This window comes from Canis lupus, chromosome 3 (assembly GCF_048164855.1).
Source record: "Canis lupus baileyi chromosome 3, mCanLup2.hap1, whole genome shotgun sequence".
Taxonomy (NCBI): Eukaryota; Metazoa; Chordata; class Mammalia; order Carnivora; family Canidae; genus Canis; species Canis lupus.
The window spans coordinates 43,971,493-43,983,553 of NC_132840.1; the positions used below are offsets into that span (position 1 = coordinate 43,971,493).

At 45.3% G+C, this 12,061-nt stretch overlaps 1 protein-coding gene across 5 annotated transcripts in view; it reads left to right on the top strand.

Moving 5' to 3' along the window:
• Positions 1 to 505: 505 nt before the first annotated feature.
• Positions 506 to 12,061, top strand: part of DNAJC6 (DnaJ heat shock protein family (Hsp40) member C6) — a 138,833-nt gene continuing 127,277 nt past the window's right edge. The window contains exon 1 of one of the 5 annotated variants that reach the window (XM_072820636.1): positions 506 to 695. In XM_072820636.1, the coding sequence (XP_072676737.1) occupies positions 581 to 695 (115 nt within the window). In that variant the 5' untranslated portion in view covers positions 506 to 580. Of the gene's footprint in view, positions 696 to 9,780; positions 9,983 to 10,031; positions 10,049 to 12,061 lie in introns of those variants that run through there. The other 4 variants (XM_072820634.1, XM_072820637.1, XM_072820635.1 and 1 more) reach the window with 4 other exon arrangements.

Consider the following 12,061-nt stretch of genomic DNA (forward strand, 5'->3'; position numbering starts at 1 on the left):
TCTCAAAAAAATCATTAGTGATCCATAAGCTGTTAAAGGAGGAAGGAAGGACTATCTGTCAATAGTCAGTTCTTTTAAAAATTGAAAATTGAAATGTCAATTCAATTCTTTAAAAAAAAAAAAAAAGAATGTGAGATCATTCCTAGGCAGGAAAAAAATACGGTTAGAGCCCAGGACTTGGGAACTGTCCCCAATCGGCTGCTCTGGGCAGAGAGCTAACCTCTCGGAGCTTGAGTTTCACCATCTGTGATTTGGGGATCAAATCCGCGCACTTCCCCGGGGCTCCCGGCGTCCCTTAACGACGCCTCGCAGGACCTGGCACTGGCTCCGTCGACGTCTCCTGGGCGCGGGACGCGGGCCTAGAGCGCGCACCTGCAAGGCCGCGGGCGCTGGGGGCCTCCCGGAGGGCGCCCGGCTGCAGCGCCCCCGCCCCGCCCCGCCCCGCCCCGCCCGGCCGCAAGCTCCTCCCCCCCGGCCGCGGCCGCCCGGCGACCGCCCGGCACCTGCAGACGCGCGGCGGCCGGGGAAGCGCGAGGCCACCCTCGGGCGGCGGCGGCGGGGGAGGGGCGCGGGCGCACAGATGGGAGCAACTGAGAAGGGCGGCAGGAAGAGCCGGAGGCTGTTTTCTTCTCTGCGGCCGTGGAAGGCGACCCGGCGGCTGTGGAGGACGCGCTCGGCTCCCAAGGCGGCGCAGGGTGAGTGCGGTCGCGGCCGGGGACCTGTTGGGACGAGCCTCGGCGGCGTCTCGGGCCCACCTCCCGGGCCCTGGCACCTGGGGCTGCGGGCAGCGCGGCCTGGGCGTCGGCCGGGCCTGGCGACCCTCCCCCCGCCCCCGCCCCCGCCCCGGGACGAGACCAGCTCCGCGCGCTGCCTCCGGGGTGCGGGGGCCGGCGTCCGCGCTGTCCCCCGTTCTCCTTCCATCCCTTGGCCTCTTAAGCATCTCTCCTCGGGCCAGGTGGTTGGAGCTTGCTTGTTTCCTGCAAAAGCCCCTGTGTGCACGTTTGACTCTGGCCAGAGCGAATTCAGGGTGCCTCGGGGACACTGTTCAGGTTTGCGTCCCGCCCGACACCTGGCCGGTTGCCTGCAATGCAGTAGCCATTGGAGGAGTGAATCTGGACCCAAGGCTGCCTTCAAGGTCTCCCCCGTCTGCACCCATCCCCCGTTCCCACCTGTCTGCGGTGATCCCCAGTTCTCTCCTAAGCTCGAGCCACAATACGCTGCTTCCCAAACCCCATTACACACCCTGTCCCCACCATGGCCTTAACTCCCATTTATCCAATCACTGATTCACCCCATTCCTTCCTTCCAGAGTCTGGGTTGAGCTCTTCCAGCGTGCCACGGCCTGGAGTGAGCAAGATAGGCAAGGCCCAGCTCTAGGCACTACTTCTAGAGGGGGCAACACGTTGCACACACAAACTGGCTAAACCTCTCCATTACAAATTGCTGTGGGTGCTGGGAAGAAATCACATAGTGTGCTGAGAGAAAAAGAAGGCAGAGGCACCCTGGCTTATATGGCAGATGGACGGGGAAGACCTCTCGGAGGCAATGGGATTTCACCCAGGACCTGAAGACTGAGTAGGAGTTACTCCAGCATGGAGCCTGGGGAGAGCACCCCTGCCAGACAGTAACAAGTGGGAAAGGTTCCCGGAGTGCCTGAGCTTAGCAAAGGGACAGTGGGAGACGCGGGACCTGGATCGCGGTCTGGGTAGGACACGACGAGGAGTTTGGATTTTATTTCCTAAGTGAGCTGGGAAGCTACTGGTGTTCTAAGCAAGGACATGTCATGATCTGCTAGCTCACTGCCCTGTGTGTATTTGCAGTAGCCATGCCTTTGTCTCTCAGCCGACCCATCCATAAGGAAATGCCATTTCCTTTCTGAAGCCTTTCCTGGGGTTTCTGCCACCTGTAACCTCTTTTTTAGCGTTTTGTCACCCATAGGGCATCTGTCACCGTTCATCTGGTCTAATAGATTCCACATGGGCAGGTTCTCATCTACTTGGCCTTTGCGTACCCTACCAGGCTAAGACCAGGCTTGGTACTTTCTTAGATAACCTGTTTGCTAGAGTGTGTGTGTGTGTGTGTGTGTGTGTGTGTGTCTCCTGTCTTGTCCTTTCCATCTGTTTCTATCATCTGAGGATTCTTTTTCTGAGAGGCTGACATGCCTTGATTCCTAAAATGGCCGACCCGATCCAAGGCAGAAGCTACACTGCACCAGGGCCCTGTCATTTATACGGTCCTCACCCCCCCACCTCCACCGCAGGATTGTCTTGAAGATTAAATGAATTGATGAGTTAAATGAGTTAATAATTGTGAAGTGCTGGCACAGTAAACATTCTAAAACTAAACTTGACCAAAAGCAAGAATTATTTCTTAATATTTATTTATTGCATTAGAAACAAGCTTTTCTATTGTTGGTGGTTAGACTAAGGCTTGGTATTGTCATCTTGCTGGCTTTCAAAGAATGTGTTATTACTTTTAGTCAATGCACAATTAAATTCCTTCCCCACTGCCATTCAACTGTTGCTGAAACTTCATAGGTCTGAAGGCTAAGCACCCTTTTACTTTAGTTTGGCTGAGGAGTTAAATAGAAGGGTCACTGCAACAAGTATTCCTTGAGTGATAATTACATGCAGTATGAAATTCCAGGTGTCTGCGAATGTTTGCAAAAGAGGACAAAACGGCTATTTCCACTGCAGTAAAATGGGTTACGATAAGTTTCCTAGTTTTATAGTTTTTATTTTTTAAAGATTTTAATTGTTTATTCACAAGAGACCCACAGAGAGAGAGGCAGAGACACAGGTGTAGGGAGAGGCAGGCTCCCCACGGGACTGATGGTAGGACTCAATCTCAGGACCCCAGGCCCAAAACCTGAGCCAAAGACAGACGCTCAACCACCCAGGCACCCCATTTTATAGTTTTTAAAGTCAGGTCTATACTGTGTATACAGTTGTCCTCTCCTCTCTTCTCTGTTTTTGTCCCGGAGGTCAATCATGGCTTCTTGGGACCTATTGCCACACTATCCCTCTTTTTTCTTAAGTAGGATCATGGCTGATCACTGTATTTCTCTACTTCTCCCATACAACCTGGGGATAAGGCCATTATAATATTTTATATGATACTTCACAGTTTATAGAACATGTCAACTACAAGATGTTATTTTAATCTTGATAGCACACTGGAAGGAGGGAGGGCAGATAGTGTTTATTTCCCCCATTTTATAGATGAGGAAGGTGAAGCAAGAGACAGAGTGACTTGCAGGAGGTCATATGACTAGTCAGTGGCAGACTCGGGCCTGATTGCCCATACAGCATTCTTTCTGCCATATCTCCCTGCACAAAATAAACATGCTTCAATATCTATACTCATGGAGAGAAGTAAAATTAATAAATATCATGCAATGCAAGAAATCCATATCCCGATTTTATTTGTGTTTCTTTTAAAGGTGCCCTGAATTTCTTATAATGATGGGACATCATCACATAATTGATAGACACCAATTTGGGCATCTAGAATCATGTGCTTTGGTGCCAGACTGTGATTTGAATCTCCCATTACTAAGTGGCACAGTAATAAGCTGTGTGATCTTGGGCAAGGTGCTAAATCATTTTAAAACTCAGTTATATATCATATATAAAATTGAGATGATAATTCCTATCATAATGTTCTGTGATGATTAAATGAATTAATGTATATAAAGTACCTAGTACACAGTAGCTTAGTTACTATTTTTATTGATATTAGTCCAGATAGTCTACCATATGATCACAACTCAACAATGGCTAGTCACAGAGCTGGAAAACTCAGTAACCTATGAGAATAAAAAATGACCGGGAAGCTCCTTAGGGGCAGCTGTTCCTTCTGTACTAACCAGAACATCTTTCACAGCATCTTTTTTGTTCCCACCTTTTTGTTTTTTTTCCCACCAGGAGGCTGCAGTGAGAAGTAGTTTAGCTTTCGGGGACTCTTGGCATCTTTTCAGCCTAACACTGTGTCCTGAATATAGCAGACATTCAATAAATATGTTTGTAATGAAAAGATCCTTTAGGAGATTATCCTTTAGGAGATTTTATATATCTATATATCTATATATATATCTCCAAAGAGAATGCACCAGAAATTTACCTTATGATCATTTGTGACTTTAAGTAGAATACATACCTAGATAGACAATTACTGAGTTAAAAGGTATATGCTTTTTTGATTTTGGAAAAATAGCTAACCTCCATACATTTGTGATAATCTAGTTCCTACCAGAAGTGTGTGCGATTCATGATTCCTTACATCCTTGCCAATACTGAGTACTGTCAGACTTTTTAATGCTTGCCAGTTTCATGGGTGTGAAATGGTACTGCATGGTTGTTTTATATTGAGTTTCCTTAACGAATGATGAAATGAAGATCTTTTCATGTGAATATTGGCCATGTGTGAATAAGGCCTATTCATGTTATTTCCCATTTTTTGCTTTAACTTGATGGTTTGTCTTTTTCTTATCCACTTACAGTTGTTTAAATATTCTGGATAGTAATAATTTGTTGGCTTATATGTCCAAACAACTTTAAAAAAATATACCTAAGCATGCAAGCTGTTCCAAATGGGAATATGAACAAGCTGTGCCCAGTGGAAATTAACCTCCCAAATGCTTCCAAACTTTCTAAAGAACTACATTTTAGACAAATATCAAAGCTTTTAGGTTACAGAAAAGGGAGTGAACAGTTGGTGGAAGTATTTTGTAAGAAGTAGACCTTGAAACAATGCTAGAAAACTGGCCCTAGTTTCTCCCACCAGAAGTTACCTCCCTGAAATCCCAGCGGGTCAAAGAGCCCTTTCCTGAACTGTAGTATTCCCTGGAAAGACAGATTGGAACTTGAGCCAGTCTCCATCAGCAGATGGTGCTTTCTAGGACAAGTTACTTGGAGAGGAGGACAGGTGATCAGCGGTTTTAATCCTCCACTGCCAATTTCTAACCATATACCCCTAAAAACAAATCACGCTGAATGGAAATATTGATTACTACCTAGGGATATTGGAAAGATCAAATGAGATCATAAATATAAATATGAAAGACCTATGTAAATACAAGGATATTTGCTAGGCCCTGTGAAGTAACCAACACTGTGCCAGAGTGGAGAGAACTTGACCTACAACGATCTTTAGGCCCTGTTCCCTACCATTTGTTCTGCATACGAGTGCATGATTGTCGAACAGTAGTTCTCCAAGTGTGGTCTCCAGACTAGCAGCATCAACATCTCCTGGATCCTGTTAGAAATGCAGTGTTGGCCCTCACCTCAGAGCTACCAAACCAGAAACTCTGGAGGTAGGGTCCAGCAATCTGTTTTAACAAGCCTTGCAGTAATTCTGATGTATGCTAATGTTGGAGAACCACTGGCCTAGTGGGATGTGCAAAGACTTAAACGTTAGCAAATGTGGATTCTAAAGTGTTAACTCCATTTGCCAGCTTCTTGCATGAGCAAGTTCCTAGGCCCCTTATTGGGTTTACAAGCTCTCATCTATAAAAGGAAGATGGTATCACCTCCCTCACAATGTTGTCTTGAGAACAAAGTATCCTAGCTGTGCTACTTTTTAGCTCTGTATCCTTTGGCAAGTGGCTTCTCCTCATTTCTGCCTCATTTTTCTCATCTGAAAAAAGATGGAACAGCAAGAATTATCATATATGCACGGTTTACTGTGTGCTGGCCAGGGTCCGAAACAGGTGCATATTTTTGTTTTATTTAATTCTGACAATAACCTTTTCTTAACCATCTCTGTCTTACCAATGAGAAAACTGAAGCACAGGGAGGTTAAGTAACATTTCCAATGTTACACAACTGGGTAAGCTAGGATTCAAACCCAGGCAGGGTGCTGTGAAAGTCTTTCTTTCTTTCTTTTTTTTTTTTTTTAAGATTTTTAAACAAATTTATTCATGAGAGACAGAGAGAGAGAGAGAGAAAATGAGAGAGAGAGAGAGGCAGAGACACAGGCAGAGGGAGAAGCAGGCCCCACGCAGGGAGCCTGACGTGGGACTTGATCCCGGGACTCCAGGATCATGCCCTGGGCCGAAGGCAGGCACCAAACTGCTCTTTAAACACAATGCTTGGCAAATAAGTTCTCAATAAATGTCTGAAAATGATGATAAGAAGAGTACCCAGCACAGACTAGGCACTCTATGTATTAATTGCCTTCCCTTTGCCTTGTAGCATGGCTTCATGGGAGCCTCTGCAGCTTTTCTTACAGTCATGCTGCCCTCCCGTGTGCTGGCACAAACCTTCCTCCACCCCCAATCAGCAGTTTTTCTCTATTTTACCTCCTTTATGGCCACTCCAGTGATCTGAGCAAACTATACAGAGGCTTGGCTGGATGGAGGAAGATGGAATGTGGTGATGCATGTGGAACCATCCTCCTGTCACCACGTGGTGACAGGAATGAATGACTAAAGCTACAAGAGGGTCAAGGCAAGTCAAAGAAAGGCCATTAGGTCTGCCTAATTTGGGACATAACCTCTAAGTCTCTTTTGCTCTCAGATTTCCAAGAGAATGTAAAAGCTCTTTTTTGCTCAGTTTTTCTTCAGAATAGAATTTACAGCTGGGAAGCTGAACCCACAATATTAACAACAGCATCTTTTCTTTCATTTTTGTTTTACAAGGACAATAAAAAGCCTATTCTTTTTCAATTCAGGGTTTCACTTATTGTTCTTGAAAATTCTGTTCGGTTTTGCTCTCAAGATGGCCTTCCTTACTGGGCATGACTCACTGGTCTAGTGACTCAGAAGTGGCATCAAACAAGACAAGGACTGTGCAGAGCTATGAAAGGACGTGGTAGCCAGTGGAGCCTGTTTGAGCTTTGCTAAACCCAGCTATTGACATAGGGCATCATTTCCCTTAATGGGTGTTTACAGAGGTCCTTGATACCAGTTTCTTTGAAGTGTGGGGTCTGTCAGAGACCCTACTTTATTTTGGAAAGCTCCAAGGCTTGAGCCCATTCCTGTCCCTCAATTGGGTGGGGCCTTGAGGTTTACTGTGGATCAAGACAAGGTTTCTGAGAATTCACCTGACCCTTCTTGGAATAGCTCTAGAAATAGAGGTGTAAGGCTTCTGTAAATATTGTAGCAGGAGGGAAATAAAAGCTCTTTTTATTTGAAGAGGACTTCAAACTTCTGTGCACTTAATTAAAAACAAAAACAACAACCAATCAATTAAGGATGCATAGAGATAACAGATATGCGATAAAGCAAATAGAGCAAAACCAAAACCGTTCATCATGCAAAATACTGTGTTGGGTAAAATGTAGGTACCCCTAGAAATGACCACACTCTTGAAAACAATTGGCTTTCTTTTAAATATAAATAGGAGCTCTTTTCTCACTTCTTCACTCCTCTCAGCCTTAGTCTTTTTTCCTGGGAAACCTACTTGATTAAAGCTCACCTCCTGGAGCGAAGCTGGCAGCTGAGGGGGAGCTACTCCTTTCTGCTGAGGCTTGTATATTCTTTCTGATGTGTAAGTCTCACAGCAGCCCTACAAGCTAGTTATTATTTCCTGTAGAAGGAGCAGAGGGGTAAACTTGACCCAGGTCACAAGGTAGTAATATTAGTCTTAAAGCATTTATGAAGCCCTCACTTTATGTGTCAGGCTTTGTGCTATGTACTTTACATGTATTAACTCATTTGAGCCTCACCCAACCCCAGGAGGTAGTTCCATTATTGTCTTTATCTTACAGATCAGGAAATATAGACAGAGGTGTAGGAGAGTGTCCCAGGTTACTTTAGGGCCCAGAATGTAGTAGAGCCCATGTTTGAACCATCTCTCCTGCTTTATGGCCCCTGCCCTACTATTCAAACCCAGGTCTTGGCATTCCTTTTCATTAATGAGTAAATCAGCATACCTTGTAGAGACCTCTTGCCCTGAAGCCACAGGCTTCTTCAGGACACAGTGCTTTTTTCAGCGCTATGTCATTCCCAGTGTTCGAAGCAGTACCGGGCACAATGTATATTTATTGAATGAAAGAGTGCATGAATGGTGGCTGCATATCACCTCCTTCTCTCTCCACTCTGCCCCTAAAGGTGCTCCTAACTGGGCACAATTTGGCTGTTCTGAACTTGGACCTTCAAGATGGAGATGTCTCTAGCTTTGATGTGGTCTATGCACCAACATGGCTCATTTGGTGGCCAGCAACGAGTTCCAATGAAGGCAGATTTTCCACACTGGTCTTAAGTTGTCGAAGAGAAGCATAAAGGTATTATTTACTGCCAAGGAAAGATGGGAACAAAAACTGAATACTTAAAATTTCCTAAAACTTTCAGGGAGTCTTTAAATTGTGGCAGCTAGAAATCAACTCCAGGACCCTTAGTGGCCATGGCAAGCTTTCAGTCTACAGCTCTATCTGACTGGCTACAGTAATGATCAGGTGAACACTAGCAATTAGTTCTCCTTAATGTGTCCAAGTATGTTGATAATTATACCTTACATTTATATAGGACTTAGTTTACCAAGTACCACATCTATTCTCCCTTTTGATCTTCTGAAAAGCCTGGCACATACAAAGGGTAGATATGATTAGTCCCACTTTACAGATGAGGAAACTGGTGCCAGAGAGGTTGTCACCTACCCCACACTACTCAGTTAATAGTGGTAGAAACAGGTTTTTGACCTTATCTCAACTACTCCAGCAAATTTTCCATGTCAATATTGCATTGTAACCCAGCAATTTCTGGGGTTGAAAGCAACAGGTAGGTGTATTTCTTGGTGTTGCTCTTCTTACAACTTAGTGAGGTCCTGGATTGGGTCACTTAATCTTTTTGGATATCAGTTTACCAATTTATAATGGGGGAATAAACACCACCCATCACCTAGAGTGTACCCAGAGCAGAGGAGGTTGTGAGGAGTCAGAACTTAAAATAATGTCTAAGTGAAGATGTTTGGAAGGGACTATGATGACCTTGACCCATTTTTCATAAAATAAATTGTCACCTCCTCTGACCACCCTGTCTAAAATGGCATGTCTCTTTTTCATTACCATGCTTCATTTTTCCTCATGACATTTATTACCATTTACTACATGTTCACATTTTTGTATTGTCTGTCTTCATACTCTCACCAAAATGTAATAGCCACAAGAGCAGGATTTGGTCTGTTTTCCCTAACAGATGGACTTCTACCTGGTACAAATAAACATTTGTTCAGTGAAGGAATGAAGGAATGAATCTGAGCTATGCAATGATTGAAAGTAAGTTGGAATTGGATGACTGAAAGATTTGTTTGAATTTTCCTTGCCCTCTAAGAGAGAGCTCTCATGGTCTGGCTTCCTCATGCCCATTTCTTGCTCAGCCCTGAGAATCAACTTACGCCTGAGTGAAATGGATTCAATGATCTGTGTCCACGCAGCAGACACAGGTCACTCTATGCCTCTGTATTGTAACAGCCTGTGAGCCCCTTGAGGAGTGGGACTGGTCCCCTTCACTGTTGTATCCCCACTACTTAGCATGGATCCTGGGTCACAGAGAGGTAAAAGAAATATGTGTTGAATGAATGAATATGAAAGAGAAAATAAAGCACAGGTCTCTTAATTCCCTCCAAAATTAAGGTCTCCATTTGAGAATAAGCTTGGCACATGGCACAAACATTCCTCTTTCAACCTGAACTAAATCTCTACAGAGATGAGGAGGCACTAAACAGTTGGTTCCCTAATCAAAGAGAAGGAAAGGCAAGCCTAGACTCCAGATCCAGTTCCATGCCATGTTTTGGAATTTGTGTTTACGTCGGCCTTCATCCCCATCCTTTCTGCTCCAGCATAAGCAAAATTATCACCCCGCACACTGACTTGCATGCAATTATCAGAGCTCGGGTGCTCCCCCGTTGAGGGACTTCGCCCCTAAGACTCCTGACTTTCTGTGAATGACAAATCAAAAGTCAGGTTTGCAGAATCAGCCGGACTTTCCTGCTCATTTGCAGCAGAGGGAGGAAAGAGAGAATGAAAGATTCTGAAAATAAAGGTAAGGGGCCAACTGCAGAGGGGCGACTAAAAGATGCCAGGGATGAAATGTCACTCCACAGATAAGGTTAGTTTGTATTAATGGATGACTTTAAATTACTGTGTATATATTATTTTAAAATTCTAGTTATGTAATAAACGTGACTTTTTTTTTTTTTTAATGACTGGCTTCTGGTTTCCAAATATTGTGTCATTCAATTTTCCATATCTGTACTACCAAATAGAACAATATTTTTGCATTCTTCATGTAATCTTGGCTGCCTAACACATATTTCCATTTCACAGATTTTCTTATAATAGCTCCCAGGATTCTGACAATTTTATTTTGGGAGAGTTCACAATAGTTATTGATGGGTAGGTTTTCAATGCATTTATTGCAATTGGAATATCTGAAATACTTCAGACTTTTACAGTTTGGGTTCACAAGAAAATGTTGACGGGAGACTTGTCTGATGAACGTTAATCCTTTCAGGAGGACCCAATGGCGAAGCATCCCTGACCTTCAGAACTGTTTATCTTGCAGAGATGTTCCCATGCAAACTACCCCCACCCCTCCAGCCTCCAGCCCCTAATTCTCCCCGCCCCCCCCCCCCATTACTCGAATTCTATTTTAAGCATGGGGGCAGAGAGAAATGGATTTAAATGAAAACCCTGGAAAGGATGGGGCTCACTAAAATGAGCCAGCCAAATTTTAATTCACCAACAGGGATTCTGGAGGATTCTGGTGTTTTAAATTCCCAGGCTCCTTAAATTTTCTGCCGCAGTTGGGGGAGGAGCGATAGACCCCAAGGTCTCCGGAGGCTACACGTGTTCCCCGACCCCGTTACCGGAGGGAGCCCTTCCTGCAGCGTTGCTCCTGCTCGAGGTCCGAGTGGCCGAGGAGGGCGCCGAGGGGCCAGGCTCCCGGGGAGGGAAGGCTCCAGGGCGGACGCCGCAGCGGAGGACGCCATCGCCGCGCCACGGTGCCCAGCCCCTGCTTCCCGAGCGCTAATTTTAGGGTTCGCCCGCCCCACTTTCCCCCGCGGGCTTTCGCAGCTCTCGCCCCGGAGAGGCTGCGCCGCAGTTTGCACCCCACCCTCTTCCGGCTGCGAGCTGTGCGTTGAGGAGGCCTCAGCACTTTGCCCTTGGACAGCGGGGCTGCGAGCCCCAGGGGGCGGCTGGCGCCCACCGCGCCCCTTCTGCGCCCAGTTATGTGGGTGACCTAGGGGACGACACAAGCCCCCAGGCTTGGCCTTCCCCAGACGAGTTCCCAGTCACTCTGGCTTGTTATAAGATTCTCACCTTTTTTGATCAGGGATTATTCCACATTAAAAAAAGGACCCCCCCCCCAAAAAAAAAAAAAACCCAAACCATCCAACCAACCAACCAACCAACCAAACAAACAAAACCCAAACCACCCAAAACACCAAAACCAAAATACAAAACCCCAAAGCCACAAACAGCTTGATGCCAGCGAGGAGACTAGTATTTTAATCTACTGAACTGTTTGTAATGAAGGCTCCCAAGCAATGGGCACTTTCTGTAAGAGAGGCTATAAAAGCGGCAGAGGTAGTTGGTGTTGGTAGTATTAACATCTAATAAGCTCTGGATCATTCACATCCACGTATTGATCTGTGTGGTTTCCATGTTTAAAATTTAATTAAGCAGCCCAGAGGTGGAGGTGGGGGGGCGGGGGGGAGAAGAGCTATGTATGCCTGGGTCTGGCAAAGTGGAAAGAGGGCCTCTCTGCACTGCTAAGCCAGCCTCTCTGGTGAACAAATAAAACCTGTACTCCTGTAATCCAAAGTATTTAAAGTGAACTCAGAGGGTTGGCTTTCCCTGTGTTGTTTTCAGGGGCCAGATAAAGGGTTTTTGGAAAGAAAAAAAATTGCTTATATGCCTTGTCATGCTAGGCCATACTCATGTTTTAGAAATAGTGAAGACTAGCTCAATTGGAGGCTCAGGATAAGGCTAATTACTCACTGCTGTTTGGAATTTTAACACTCGGTTTCTCAGTGTGTCAGAATGTTTTAAGCTTCAAATCCCTAGCTGCTTTTTGAGGGGAGTTGGTATTTAGAATTTTTGTTTCACTTTGTTTGGG